At 37.0% G+C, this 16205-nt stretch overlaps 1 protein-coding gene across 1 annotated transcript in view; it reads right to left on the reverse strand.

Annotated features, from left to right (window-relative positions):
- Positions 1-14872, reverse strand: part of LOC111639225 (GTP-binding protein RAD-like) — a 55319-nt gene extending 40447 nt beyond the window's left edge. The window contains exon 1 of the mRNA XM_023385021.1: positions 14015-14872. Coding sequence (XP_023240789.1) covers positions 14015-14804 — 790 coding nt within the window. The 5' untranslated portion in view covers positions 14805-14872. The remainder of the gene's footprint in view (positions 1-14014) is intronic.
- Between the last annotated feature and the right edge of the window lie 1333 nt (positions 14873-16205).

A 16205-nucleotide genomic window follows, 5' to 3' on the forward strand; every position in this document is an offset into this window, starting at 1 on the left:
TTATAAATGCTCATAATAAGTAAAATCATTAAGTACAATTCAAGATATGGAACGTGACCCTCTTATTTCTGCAACCATAAATCAACTTTTCAGCGATACCTTTAATTTTATTAAACCTCTTCTCTATCACATTTTATTACAAAGCTTTTTATATATTTTACTATCATAAAATGGCAAAAAGCTCAATTTTGAAGGTAGGGATGAGTTTTATAAAAAAAAAAAAAAAAATTGTAAATGCTAATAACGAGTAAAATGGTCATTAATTCCGACTCTACACGACTCCCATTTTCTCCTCACCCCCTCGACCTATAACCACCAAAATTTAATAGCATCGATCTCCCTAATACACAAACCTCCCTGCAACATTTCAGAAGTTTTCAACAAACACTACGGGAGTTGTTTAGCTTCAAACAGGGTGAACATAATCGTACCATACACACGCATATACAACACATACAGGCACACACACACGAACATTAATACATACAGAAATTATCCCCGAATTTTTTTTTTCATTTCTCGATGTTTCCAGGTGTCCTAAGCCGAAAAATATAAAAATCTAGGGAGGGTCATTTCTTTCCCGATAACCATACCTTCCCTAAAAGTTTAGAAATAGTCTATGGACAAAGTAAGATTTTGTAATTTCGCGAGCGTTGATTACTCGAGGAATTTGTGCTTTGTGATTTTAGCCACAATTTCTTATTGAAAGATGAGAATATTTTTTCTCGTTTTGTAAATCGATTTGGCCGATGACCGTAATGGTTTTTCCTTCGATTTGTTATCTCGAATCGATACTCTTTCGAAAAATACCAATTGTTGATTAGTTGAAAAATTCTCTTCTATTGGACAACCGTTTAACTTACTACTTTATACATGTACGCGGTTTAGGGTTTACTCTATTGACAATCCGAAAAAGAATGGAAAATACGTAACAAAAATTCTTAAATCCGCACCGTTTTCAAGATGCGTCAGGTCTGGCAGCATCTGGAAAAGCGTTACTCATTTCCTTATTTCGCATTGAATGCAGGGACTGGCATCGGTCTGTGTGCGGATTCTCGCTTGTTCGTGCGATATCGGTGGTTCTCTTAGGATAGTTCGGAATCGAAGACCGGTTCGACCGAACTCACTTGTAGTTTTATTTATGCTAATTACTTTACAAACACGGCTCCAAAACGCCAAGACGACGATGCAGGTAACTTTAATAAGCCAAAGAAAAGCCGGAAAGTGCCTACTTTCAGAAAAAAATATTAAAATTTTAGATTTGGAGAAAAAAGAAAGTTTACGAAAATTTCGTACGATGATTTTACGGTATCGTTCTGTTTATTGCTGAACTCTTTATCCTTACAATTTACGAAATAATGCAAACGTTTAAAGTGTAAGAGGGCAAATTTAAAGAGATAAGACAAAAGTTCGGATATTACGAGACGGGTTCCAAAAAGTGGAAATTATTGAAAAAGTAAACGGAACTTCCTTTATAATAAGACAAATATTTGCGTAAGCAGACGACCGTTTGCCACACGTGGGAAACGTGTTTGTGTATTAACAGCTTTCTCAAATGAAGAACGACGTTTCTAACGTTTAAGGAAATGATCGTCGGTGTTTTTATATCCTTATTAGCTGTTAAATAGAATATGGAGGTACAGTAGATGCCGGAAAGCAGTTGGCAAAGTAGGCTACTTTCGACTTCGGCATATCACCAAACAGTTTGTCGTTTCCCTTGTTACAAACGCATTGGCGCATTATACGTCGATTCGGAGATATTTATATAGGCCAACGGTGGGCAACCCCCGGCCCGCGGGCCAGCTACGGCCCGTGAAAAGTTTGTATCCGGCCCGCGAGATGTTTAGAATAAATTATAAATAAATATTTTTCGATGTAATTCATCTAGTTTAAATTGAATATTATTTTCTAAAGTGTTGCGGCAGCAATGACAGGAAAAAATAAGGGAGTCATTTTCTTATTCAAACAAAAAAGGGAAGAACAGAAATTTTCTAAATTATTTCTATCTCATCGCATCATCCATCAAGAAAATCTATGTGCAAAAGCTATGCAATTAGAAAATGTAATGTCTGTCGTATCCAACTACATAGTGCTGTTTTTATTGTGTTTAAAGTCACTTGGATTTTACAAATAGGTGAGCCGTTCACAGCCCGGCACACGCATTTGTAAAATCTAAGTGACTCATACAACATGAAATTCATATAAAATGGAATAATCAACAGTGTTATAGGGGGTCGACTGTAGTAATTAATTTCTTTTTATTTATTTATTTCATATTTGCAGACTAAAAATTTACAGGTCACAAAATGTCAATTAACTATTATGGCCCGCGGAAAAAACGTAAAATTTATTCTGGCCCATGTTATAAAAAAGGTTGCCCGCCCTTGATATAGGCTACTTAAACGTACTCGGAGATAAACGTAGGAATACGTAAATCCGTCGCATATGGATACTTTCGGGCGTAAAAAGAACGAGGTGTTCCAGTAAATGACGCACTAAAGGATAACTAAATCGGGAAAACAGAAGGAAAAACGCAAAATTTCGAAACAATATACACAGTAACCGTAGTGTGCATATTGTTTCGAAATTTTGCGGGGAAATAATAGTTTAAACTTGCGTGAAATTCGACAGGAGTTATGTGAGCGTGGCCAGGTATAGGGTGTATCGTCAATATATAAAATGTTAAAACGTAAAGATATAAAAAAGAGACATTTGAAACGAATTCGGAACAGTCGTTCGACCCACGTGTTGTGAATGAAGGCGATGGTGGTTTGTGGATAATGTTCTTTTCCATCGCGGTGCCGAGGTGACTAATTACCTTAGAGTAGAACAGATACGGTCGAAATATCAGCCCCAGTATTTGCTTATGCTAAATTCTATAAAGTAACTGTTTTCTGGGTTTAAAAACAGATACTATAACATTCGATCACGTTCCAAAAACAGCGAAGCTGTAATCTGTAATCTCGCGTGTAAAACCGGTAATTAGAACTACGAATAACGAATTAAGTAATGATCCGTCTTACGAGAGTGCGCTACATTTACAAGCAGCGTACAACGGCTCTATTATAAAGCTTGAAAAATTCAACAATTAACAGACCCGCAATACAAAGTACGGAATGCCAAATTTATTGTGAAATGTAATTACAAAAAAAAAGTTAAAAACTTATCGTAACTACTCTCATCCCCCCGGGTGTACTCACCCTAGGGTAAGAAGCACTACTATAAATGGTTTGCTATTTGTTTATGCGACATACAATACGATACATACCAGTAATAACCAAATTAACAAATAACTTGTAGGGAGCTTTTGCTGATAATCTTATGTATGAAGCTTGTTAACAACGTATAAATTTATTTCCACCGTAATACCGGCTCTCGGAGTTATTTAAAAATATATAATGCCACACGACATTGCCTAGCACGAGGTATTTTGGATTCGATTTCAAAGGAAAAATTGATCGGGTGTAATTTGCCAGATTTTAAATTTCGTGAAAGTTTTCGTTAAATTTTGAAAAGATTTTTTTTTTTCAATTTATTCCACCACGACTCCTAATCTCGAAATCACTAGCTGCATTGACAGAAAAGGTCTACGTTAATAACGAAATCTGTCTCGTCTTTTCGCATCGTCGGTTTTACTTTTTGTAATTCTTTCTCTACGTGGCTGCACGCCGTCTCCCAGTTTTGAAATTTTTGCTTCGTTTTACTAAACTCCTTCTCTGAATTTCAAAAATTTACGCTAATTCTTAATAAGTAGTTTTTATTTTCTGCAGACCACCGTTTGATAAAGAATGTAATACTGTTTATTTGCCTTATTTATATTTTCAAAATGTCTGATAGGCTCGTTAGTATAGGAAATATTTAAATAAGTTTCACTATTTTACGCGAGGAGTCTTGGAACGTATTGTTCTCGTATGGGGAGGAGATAGTGTACTTTTATATTTATCATTAGTCTGACTCTCCGAAGAAGTGTTCATTATGACGTTTACTTTTCTTTGCCATCCGTCGAATATTTTATTATTTTCATCAAAAATTATTAAATATGGAAACGGATACAACTTGTACAAATTTAGTTTAAATATTAAAATCTTAGTAAAAGATTTATCGGAAAGACCGTGTTAAATGCGGCACAATTCCTAACGTTTATCAACAAATATATCAGTCTCTGATGGGATCGTACAGTATATATAAATGCCCAATTTGTAAGATTTAAATAAGAAGTTTTATGGTGGAAGACAGTTTTGTACGTTGCGAGCTTGTTTTTTTTTTCGTTTTTGTGTAAGCCATTTCGAACATAGAAAGGCTCATTAACGACGCGCATTTATTTTTTCTCGTTTTCCTTATCGCAGTAAAATCTGAGGTATTCCCTTCGCTGGACAGAGAAGCCAGCGTAAATCAATACGAGGAATACAAAGGCCGTTTTCACTTTTTTTCTCTCGTTTTCTAGCTTTAAACAAAAGTTAATCAAGAATTAATAAAAGGTTTACGTCGTTAGAATGAAAACGACTTTGGAAATTCTCTAACCAAATGACCTTATTTGTTCTACTCCGGTAATTAAATTTTCTCGTTTTTCCGATGGAGTCAAAAACGAATTTTAATTTCCTCAGTTTACTTTGCTAATTTTCTCCGATTTGGATTTGGATTTTAATATTTCCTCATCTTCGAATTCGCAAAAGATTCCTTTTCTAATTAGTTTTTTCTCGGATGGAATAAGAGATTGACTTCTTTTTATCTGTAAATCTTTTAAATGTATTTAAAATAATTGGAAACTTAAATTAAAGATTATTTGAATGGAAGAGACAAATAGAAATTCTTAAATTATGAAGTTCTTTTGAGAATACGGACATAGATAAATGAAGAATCCCGTCGTCGTTCTTTGTAAAATATCGTGAATATTTCTCCGCGGTAGACATTATTGGACACAATAGATTAATGGTTTTAACCCAGAAGAGATTAACACCGTTTAGTTTTATTCCGTTTATTCGAACATTCGACACGACCAATATCGGAAAGTGATTTGTTCTCGAAGGATTCCATTCCATTCTTTCTCCTCTTAGGATAATAAATTATCTATTGCATACATAGTTATAAATACATAATGTACTGTGCTTACGCACAAGCTATAATGTAGACTGTATGCTTTGTATGCTTCCGTATATGTTAAAATAATAAACATTAAATTCAAGTTTAATCATTTGTCGAAAGTAGTGCGGAACGTACTGTGATCTCTAATATATTGATATAGGCTAATAATTTTAAGTGACATGGCCAAATATTTCACCTTCGTTCGTCATAAAAGGAAATCCACGAATCCATTCGGAAAACAAGATATAAAATTAACGCCAGAAAAAGAAAACACAACGACCAACAATCGAACAATAATAATTTGTAATTGTTTTTTGTAAATCTAAAAAGTAGTTAATTTTGTCCTTACCGGTTACGCGGTATCAGAACAGAGAGTAACGTGGGGAGTGCATTCAACTAGTAGCAAAAAGGAGACCGACTAAAGTAGTAAGAACTTTTATCGAGGACGAAGTAGGAAAAACTCTTCCGGATTTTTGATCACGGAATTGTCCAAGCCAAGCACGCGCGCCCGACTTCCGGTTACGCCACCGGAAGTGGGAAACACGTACTGTATTTGGAATAAATTGCAGGCGTTTCGCGGTTACTTATTTCTCGGTATTCCGAGTGTGGTAAACTATTCAGCGTTTAATATATTAACGTTACGTATATCAAACATTAATGGTAAAATAATGGGTAACGGCAACAGAAAGAGAAAACGTCTTCCCGAGACCCGCGCCCGGATGGAGAGAGTAAGGTAAACAAAAATAAAGAAAGCTTCTGTCGTGGAATTACTTCCGTCCTCTTCTAATTAGCAATTCTTATAATTGAAAACCTAAATGGAAATTACAGTCGTGTGTTGAATTCCGTGATCTTTACACCACGTAAACTCCGCTCTTTATCCTTAATTAACTTTTATATCTCCATTGACTGTTTATTAAATAAGAATTTCTTCCCATCCTCGGAAGAAATAAAATGATTCCCGATTTTATTATAAACAATACTTCTATACTTAGGTTATTCTTTACTCGTTTTTATCGTTAAAAAATTCAGCAACGAGTTGCTTAACTTTCCCAGCAACGTTTAAAATTTTGGTGGCACCATCCGTTACGATATTTTGTTAAAAAACTTTTTATATTTTTAACTGTTATAAAATGGCAAAAAGCTTAATTTTCGGGATAAGAACGGGTTTTACAAAAATTGTAAATACTAATAACCAGTTAAATCGTTAAGTTCGACCTACTCGACATACGACACCCAACCTCCTTTATCGCCTCACCCCGTCGACCTTTGACCAGGAAATTTTAATAGCATCGATCCCCCTAATACGGAAACTTCCCTGTAAATTTTCCGAATTTTTCGACAAAAAGCACGACAGTTATTAAGCTTCAAAGAGAGAGAACAAAATCCATACGTACAGAAAAAACAACCCGAATTTTTCCTCATTTCTCGACGTGTAGAGGTTCCCCGAGTCCGAAAATGTAAAAATCTTGGGGGGTCATTTTTCGACCGATGGCCATACTTCCTCTCTGTCATATAGAGCCCGTGAAAGTAGAAAGGACGATGTCACAGTAATCGAATAACGATAAAAATGCCGAGTACGACCGAAGTTTAAATTTCAATTTCCGTCGTGTAATAAAATATGCTTAACGCGTATACGAGAGGTTTTTTAACTTTTTTTTATCTTGGACCGTCGAGAATTGGGTCAAAAGCCGACTGGATTTTACGTGGAGGGAATATTTGTTTCGATTATTCGTTCGTTTTAAGATAACGAAAATGCATTAAAATTACTCGCCTAATTATCGAGGCCGGGCGAAATCTAAACCGGAAAATATATACAAGTATTCCGGTTCCGGTGAATTTAACATCCACTTCTTTCGCCCACATCTCGACTATTTGCTTAAATATACTTTTTTTCTTCTCCGGGTTTCGGTTTCTTACTTTGAGCGGTCGTGAGGGTTGTTTACTAAGGTCTTGTTTTAATATTTTATTTTTTTAAAACTTATTCTATTAAAGAGCTTTTCGCTACAGCTTGGTAATTGGAAGCCCGTGTACCATTTGCAGGACGTCCGTTGACATGAGTAATGGTTAAAATCAAAGCGATTTTTTTCTGGTCGAGGCGTAGGCGATTCTTTCTCGAGTAGAAGGAAGATTCGTATTCTTTTTATTTTAACCGGTGGAGTAAGATATCAAATTTTTCGATGGTAACGAAAAGGAAAAGTCTTTACGTCACCGTCTCACGGTGACGAGAAAATTTTAAATTGAATTTCTATGGCATCCAGACGGAGAATAACGTGGTACCTTAAATCCCGCCAACATTCTTTCTCCGTTTGGAATTTTTAATGCAATTTTTTATGGGAAAAACAAAGAATGAACTTTGAATTAAATGCAAAACCGAACATATATATATATATATTTATTTAGGCTGGGTGCGTCTTATATTCGAGAAACGTTACAAATGTTGGACGGGAAAAGATTAGAGATGCGCAGAAACAATAACGGTTAGAGTACAGTGGAAAGAGCCTCACGGATACTTAGAATCGCTGACGTACTGTACGTACTGTACATAGTATAAAATGCGGCACAGCAGTAATTTAAAAAATTACGGCAACCGGAGAAACTAACACCGGCAATAAAACAAGATAAATCTGTCAAAGACGAAAGATAAGTGCTCGGCCGACGGATAACGATTTCGACCCACTTTTTATTCTTAAAACCGGGATTCGGTATACAAAAAACAAAAGTATGAATAGATTTTTCCAAGCATTTACCTTGTTCGAGTTCTTTCTTTTCCGTTTGTCTTCTGTTGCCGTTGCGCGGGGGAACTCGACAATTGCCAATTTCCAATTTTTAATTACTTTATTTTACTTATTTTAAATCAATTCTTATCTTTACGTCTTCGTTCTCAAGTTTTAAAATTTCGCGTGCATTATTAATTTCGGAAATCGATATTCCGGCGTAATTTGTGTGAAAGTGAATTTACTTTCACCATTCCCCGTAAGAGTTTTCATTGAAATAATTTTATTTATGTCGAAATATTTTACTTGTATAATATCGTTTTGATAAAAAACATCAAATAATTCTTTTTTTCCAATATAATATTAATGGAAATTTTTATTTTAGTCAAACGATACTATTTACTCGAACCGAGATAATTATTATTGGTTCTGTTTTGCTCATATAATTCTTTTATTTCACGTGTTATAAATACAATTATTTAAAGTTTTATTAATTTTGATATAATTGTAATAGGAATAATAAATATTCATTTAATTGTAATTTCGTTATTAACAAAAAAAATTAATAATAATAATAATTTTACTTTGTATAACAATAACGACAAACTTTATATCGAATTTTTTCCCATGTATCTGTAGAACGAAAGTGTAGGGTGACACGCTACTAAGTAAAGATTGCCGATTAATAATTAATCGACAAATCTTTACTTAGTAATCAAATATTCAGAAATAAATCCGGAGTGTTGGATGAGTATTTCTAACGCTCGTCCTGCGCTCTTAAAATATGTAAACAGTAGGAAAGACCGGAATTAGTATTAGCCGGTGTTCCAAGCTCTGTATCAGAGTATTAAAAGGTAATCAAATTAAATAATTTGTAATAACTGTATAATTCTTATTTGTTTGTTTGTCCCACTCTTCCCTACGTTATCTAAATTCGTATAAATACGGTATGAGCGCGCGAGAGTTTTGTTCCCGTCGCTGTTCCTAAGCTTCGCAATTTGGGAAAGTTCGTGCTCGCTCTTTGGCTTCTCCTTCGACCAGAGACTTCGAGAGGAAAAGAATACGTTACGGGAGCCACGTAATGAATTTTTGCTTGGCAATTTGGAAAGTCGCGTTCATTTTTCTTTAGCTAATGGAGAAAATTCTTCGAAAGCGACGACGCCTCTCCAAAAACATTTTCCATTAACTTTGCCTCCGAGCTAAAGTTAATTTTCCATTAACTTTAAGAAAGCGCAGAACAGTGTTACGTGCGAGACGAAAGAAGAAGGACTTTAATCTACGAAGAAGTTTGCGTAAAAAGAATTCGCTGGCCTTTTCGTCGTAGTTGAATTATCGAGATACAATATTCCTTTGTCATTTAAGAAACGAAATTTATACATGTTAGGGAAATCTAGTGAACAGTTAAAGACGAACCGTCTCGTCCACAAAAGTAAGTTGCGATAATGAAAAAGTTCGAGAAATTATAAATGGAAAAGTACAGTACCATTCTTCGATTTCATTTGGGTAAACTGTTACGTCCATCCGAAGTTTCTACGAGAAGCGCTTTCCAAATTTAAAGAGGTCAGAGATATTACATCTTATATAAACACTAGGGTTTCTCAAACGGGATCCCGATTGTTTTTTTAAGCCGGAAAATATCCCGGGAAATTTCTTAAAAGTTCACTATTTTCTTATTTTGTATTAAGGTTGAAGAAATTTTGCAAATAGAAAGTATAATTTTATGGAATCAGTATCTAAACTCTACCGCACCGATAATATTGACAAGATTAGTGAAAATTACAAGAAACAGATTCTATTGGAGGGTTTCAAATATATAAAGAGTAAAAAGGAAAACAGTTTCCTCGGAATTGGTATAGTAGAATGTCGCAGATCAACACGAGATACTAGTATAATTCGTGGATATAGTCTCCCAATTGTTAAACTAGATGTGGGAAGATCTGCACAGATCTTTCAATTAATCTTCTATTGGAATAGTCTGTGCAACGATTTACGTAACATATCAAGTTATAGGCTAAAATCTTCAAAAAGAATGTAAAAAGAAGAAAAAACTTTAAGCCACAGTGATATTTTTTCTCAATTAATTTTTGGACTTGAGTTAGAATATAATTTTCTTTCTCAGCTAGAGTCCTGTTTTTGTTTTACTTATTCTTTTTTGTTGGTTTTGTTGATTTTTGCTTTAAGATGCTTGTAAAAGGCCAACCTAGCCACAGTGTCTTTTTGAGAAATAAAAAAAAAAATAAAATATTAACTCATAAACTGCCAGAATACATTTGTATTTACGTACTTATCAGTTTTTAAAATGTTTGCTCGTTACGGCACATCACAAATGGTCAATAATCAATACGTAACTTATTTGTGGCAGGACTCTGAAAATTCTTTACTTGTCAGAACCTGTAATATCTGGAATAATTGTGCTTACGCTGTCTTAATTTTTAACCATGCCCAGTAGCTTCAATAACTGCGTAACGTCAAGTTGTGCAAAAATACAAACGAGCAGGAAGCCTGCAAGTATGAAATTTTTCTTCATAAACCTGATTATTAAAGCCAAACGAATTGCCAAATTATCGAGCTATAACCTTGATGCCGCTATTAAAGCAGCCGAGGTAGACAAATCAAGAATACTAGAGAGCAAAAGAAGTACTGCAATCTCGAAAACAAACTAGAAATCTTCCAGGCTACAGGTGAAAAAACACATAACATCTGTCTTCTCTTAAATGCATTAAACACGATTCCACTCACATCGATTGAATCGGAAAGGGCATTCTCGGTAGCAAGGCTTTTCATTACTAAAATAAGAATCAGATTAAGTGATCGGAGTATTGACCAAACTCAATTCAAAGGCGTTTTTCTTTGTTGTTGTTGTATGCAGTTTCCAGCAAACTTTAATAAATTTTTTCTATTTGTAAAAATTTCTACGTAATTCAAAGGTAATTTTTAATATAGGCCTATATCTTACACAGCTTTATTAATATGATTTTGGAGGTTGCAAAACTTATTAAATTACTTTAAAAAATGAAAAATAACACGTTAAGATTTTCATATTCGGTCATACGATTATTGGTAAAATTCTTAATTATATGGAAAAGATTTCGTCAATCCTCCTTACTCGGGACGGATGAAGCTCGACACAATTTCTGTATCGTCTTCGTTATCCAGCAAGAAACAATCGAATCCGTTGGCTTTCTATTTACATTTTTCTATTATCCAAAATGAATGGTTTACGCACCGCGATTACGAATTGGCGTTTTCACGTTTTACGAGAGAGTCGAGAAAATATTAAATATCGGTTTATCGTTATCTTCTGGGAATTAACGAGAAGATTTAATCGTCCATTATCTGACTCGTTAAGTGCCAGGCAACGCTAAGCCGGGCCGAGTCTATCTTTTCGCGCTCGGATGGCGCAGACTAAATACAAAGGCATTTAAGAAGACACTCGATCCTCCGCCAGAGATAAAACCCTAACACATTTTAACAGAGATGGGCCATACGATACGAAACGGGCGGAGCAGTAACGCCGTACACCTATTTATTTCGCCTTGTCTTTCATTTAAAATATTATCGTCTTTCTCCTCCTATATTTTTCGGGGAACTCGCAATCTGGCATCTTTCTCGATTACCGAATATTATCGATAGAAAGATAAGACTCGCGGTTCTTATCTTGTTACGGATAGAACGATTTACAATGACGTTACTTCGGGGTTTGCTGTCTAACAATTAGGAAAGAAAAACGATGGGAATTTTTTGTTTTTACGACAAGTAGCGGCCGGGTAAATTAGAGAGTGTTATTCTAAAAATAAGGACCGCACCGTTTTGTTATAAATGCTCCTACCAGTTAAACTCTGTTTAAAAAATGGGAGAAAGACGCGGTGGCTCTTCCGCTCGTAGTTACGACGTGCGAGGATTAAGCCAGGATAAATGGACGAGGAGAAAAAAAACAAAACTATGAAGGAAGCGGAAGAAGAAAGTTTCCACGCTCTTAACAGAACACGTTCGAAGATCCCACTTAACCGGAACCGGGGGGCGCGTGGAACCAGGATTTCCGCCTTTCGTTATCGGAGATGGACGGAGAACACGCGCCATGAAAAAAAAGCCAATCTTCGGAAGAACATTTCCAAGGCTTTAATTGTGGTTCCATTAAAAAAGAACACTTAGCTTTAGTTTACTAAAGAGGTAAAATCGTCTTTTTTTAAAAAGATGACAGAAGCTATCCACTTTTTATCGCCCTTTATAAATGATGGATGGGGAGGAGTTAGGGTCGACGAGCTTCGCGTCGATGGTTTTGGAGAGAGCGAGCCAACGAAGGAGAAATGGAAAAAGTCGCTTCCTCTTACCGCTTCTCGGTAAATATTTACCGAACAAAAATTAATCCGGAAACGTTGTTTGCCCCGCAAAAAAACGTTCTTCCTCTCGGTAAAGCGCTGCTTCTTCCCTCGGACGGTGGATGAAAGGAAGAGCATTTCCGGGATTAACTTCGAAAAATTATTTTTTAACTTCGTTCGAGATTAAAAGACGTCGACAAGAGTAGAAAACGAGAGAATGATGGCGGAATTTTCCAAAAAAAAAAAACTTTGGAAAGAGTGGATATTTGCAAAACCACAAATTTAATCGGAGTCACTCTCCTTTTTGTACAGTACTTGCCAATTCTACATCGCATTCGATTCTTACTTATATTCCCCCTTTGCCCGTCTTTCCTTTGCAGTTAGAAAACACTCGGAATCGAGTTAATGATTTTGAGTTACAACGTCTTTAATTTCGTTTGTATTCTTCGCCAAAGAATTTCGGTTAGATTTGAACGATTATTGTGTATTCCAAACCATGACTCTTTGTCCTTTCTTCGAACTAAAACACCCACGAGTCTTCGTACGCTTTGTAATTTTTGTTATTTCTTATGATTAGCTGCTTTATAGAAAAGTTGTAAGCCTGTAAAATCGGCGTCGGAAAATAAAACGACGACGGTCTTTTATGTCGAACATACGAAGGTGTGCGTTTAAAAAGTCAAGTTAATTATTAATTATAACACCAATTCTTTAAATCGGGTGTGCAAAACGTACGCAAAGCCGGCACGGTAAGAATATTAGCGGTAGAAACCGAAAACGCTATATATTGACACTGCTTTCCGATTCCATTTCCTTTGATAATTCCATACACTAAATAAAATCTCCGTTTTTGTATTTTCTGCCTGCTGTCGGCGAAAAATCCCATTCAGACATTTATCTTTGTCACTTACTGTCACTACTCCAAGGGGAAATTTTAACACTTGTAGGATTTCTTTAGTAAACTCTTACAAGTAGATATTCGGTTCGACGCTGGTAGAACGTTAAAGTTCTTATTTTCTTACATACGTAAATTATTCGGCGCGGACTAATACGGTAGATTCATTTTTCTCTTTAAAGTTTTCCTAACGTAAATGTGTACGGAATGAAGGAAAAATCGAAAAACGATAATATAAGTAGAATAGAAGCAAACTTAACTTTTACGGCTAATGGTAAAGTTTAAAGACGGATAATATCGAATAGGAACGTTCTGCTACGTGACGTCCCCCGTTCGTTACCTCCGATCGAGTTCCCATAGCAACGCATCTTCCAGAAAGAGAAGTCCGAGAAGGCTTACAAGTGGAATGTTAATTGAAACGTTTAATATCCGTGACGGCGGTCGATTAAACTTAAACTATCGCTTGGGCCTTCCTCCAGATTAGAAAGGCGTATTTATCGAGATGTATAAGTGTACTTCGACGTCGTTTGCCGAGCAGGAGGACTCTTCAAACTCTTAATTCGGACGACGACAGAAATAATTATTCCGGAAGAACGACCGGGATAACTCGAAGCGTTAATTAAATTAAAGTTTGTATAGTTAATGCAGCCGTTAAATCGAATTATTTTGTTAAAGGAAAGATAAAAAACAAATGAAATTTCGTTACTTTAACCTTTTTGAAACCCCATCGCCTTCGTTCTCTGCCGCCTCGGGTGATTTCTCGGAATTATTAAACGTATTCGACGTCATTAGCCGTGTTTACGTTTTCGACCGGCACAGAATTTATCGACGAAATGAAAATTATTTTCTATTTATTTAGCAGAAATCCTCAATTTTAAAAGGCGAAACGGCGATAAATTCCTGGGAAAAACACCGGTGAGGTAAAAGTGAGGAATGAGGTTATCGTTTGGCGCGGAGTGGTTCTCGCGAAACGGCAAAACGAAAGAAAAAGACGGGAGGGAACTTACCTTGCGGCGCGTCGTAAGCGTTCATGTACTCGGAGGTCATAAACTGAGTCATCAACGACGTCTTGCCCACTTCGCATTTGCCCAGTATTAGTACTTTACAGTTATGATTACTTTGGCGCCCGGAAGAGCAAGAAGTGGCGCTAGACGCTCCTCCGGTCAAACTGGAGGCGGTGGAGGCAACGCTGTTATTACTTCTGCTTCTCTGTCTGACCAGATCGCCTCGATTGACGATGCCTTTGGAAGTGATGCTGAAGCTTCGCAGAAGGTAATACTCGTCTTCTACCGGTTCGTCGAACTCCAAATCTAAGGACAGGCCCGCGGGTCTGGTTTGGCACTCTCGCGCACAGTCGAAGGCCCTTCTGCGGCGCCTGAGATAAGAAGTGGTGTCGGAAGGCATGGTGGACACGCGCGGCCGGAAGTCGTCTTGAACCTGTTGCTGAGTGGGGCGCTTCATGGCTCTGAAGGACAGAGATCGGCAGTGACGAGGGCTACCCACCGGGCCCCTTCTCCTCCTACTGGAACCCTCCACCGTCAGGTTTTCGGAGAATCTTCTGGACAGATCTTCGGCCTCTCCGTTTCTCGGTTTGAATTGGTTGGGGTGCGCTTCCGTCGGCATCTGTTCGGGGGCGCACCTGGGCACGGTTTCTAAAGGTGGGTAGGTCTTGGGTAGAGACAGGTAACCTCCGTTGGGGAGCCGCGATCGAGCGTTGAAGGGCTTACAGTTGGTCTCGGGAGTGACCGGGATGGAGGCCGATCTGTGTCGGTGGTTGTATTGCGGCGACTTGGACATGTCGGGGTCAGCGGGACCTCTTCTTCTCTCCTCTTCTCATCGCCTTGGAAGGAGCGCGCGGAGGAGTATCGAACGCGCTTCCGTCGGATTCGACAGACGACCGAGCGAAGGTCGCTCTCCTATTATAGCCGGGAAATAGTCCATTTCACTTCCGGGTGAGTCCGGATGACGTCGTCTTCGTCGTCTTTATTCCTCATTCAAATTATTTCGCAAACTTAATGGAAAATTGTTTTTTTTTTCTCCTTTATATAAAATGTCATTCTTAATATAAGTCAACAATAAGGAGCGAGTAACTAGATGCTGAGTATTCGGACGTCATAAGAAAACATTTCGGAAGTGAAATAGATTAGTAAAATGCTGCTCTCAATTCATTATATTAGTGGAAATTTCAGTAAACAAAAATACTTTATTTAACAATTTTAACTTGTCTTTTCATATCGTCGCGACGCATTTCTCGGCAAGCATCCGTATATTTTAATACCCTTTTCGGTTTAATCGCGATTAACCGTATTCAAAGCGCCGTTACATACTTAAATATTAATAAAAGTGCAACCGAACACGCGGCGGAAACAATCACGTTAATTTTAATTAATCGACGAAAGACGACGCGGAAGTCTCGAAAGGGGAAGACGACGACCGACGTGCTTAAGAACGTGTGGAAAAGTGGTGGCGAGACGAACTTTGACACAGTTAGCATTGGGTACGAATTATTAATAAAGTCTCGCATTACGTGAACGATAAATAAAGTCTCCCGTTTAATAATGCAACCGGTGGGAAGTGCGATTCTCCTCCGAGAGAAACTCTTGGAAACGAAATAAGTTATCAATTCGTCGTCGACGGGAGACTCCGACTTCTCTCGTTAAATGCGGAAGTACTTTTCCATCCAACGTATCGATTTACTTGGTTAATATCCTATATTTTCCCCTCAATTCGAGGGTTGTTTGTACGCCGAGACAAACACTTAAACTCGAAAATATCTTCTGTTGTGTCGGTTTGAAATATTTTTGCTAAACACGTGTAAGAAGCAGGTTTAATTTCAGACGTTAGAGTAGGCCTCGTATAATGTTTATACCCGGTTCATCTGTACCAAAGTTTAATTAAAAAATTGTTTTCCATATAAATTTCTTGGGGAATTTAAGTGGAAGCCAAAGAAACGGACATCCGAATCGAGGTTACTTTAATATTTGAAGAAGAAATTCGATTTTAAAATCTGTTGTTGTTTACTAAAATATATAGTTTACGGCATCTTTAGAGAAGGACGAATCGTACTTTATATGAAGAAAGTGTCACCGAGCTTGAAGTGGCCGGCGATTTCGTGCCCCGAGCCATCGCTCGATTGGGTGAGACGTGTCGGTCAACACGTCTTTAATATATATAGAAAACATCCTTTAAGCAAATCAC

Source organism: Centruroides sculpturatus, unplaced genomic scaffold (genome assembly GCF_000671375.1).
Source record: "Centruroides sculpturatus isolate CEXI.00-Female unplaced genomic scaffold, Cexi_2.0 scaffold1319, whole genome shotgun sequence".
Lineage (NCBI taxonomy): Eukaryota > Metazoa > Arthropoda > Arachnida > Scorpiones > Buthidae > Centruroides > Centruroides sculpturatus.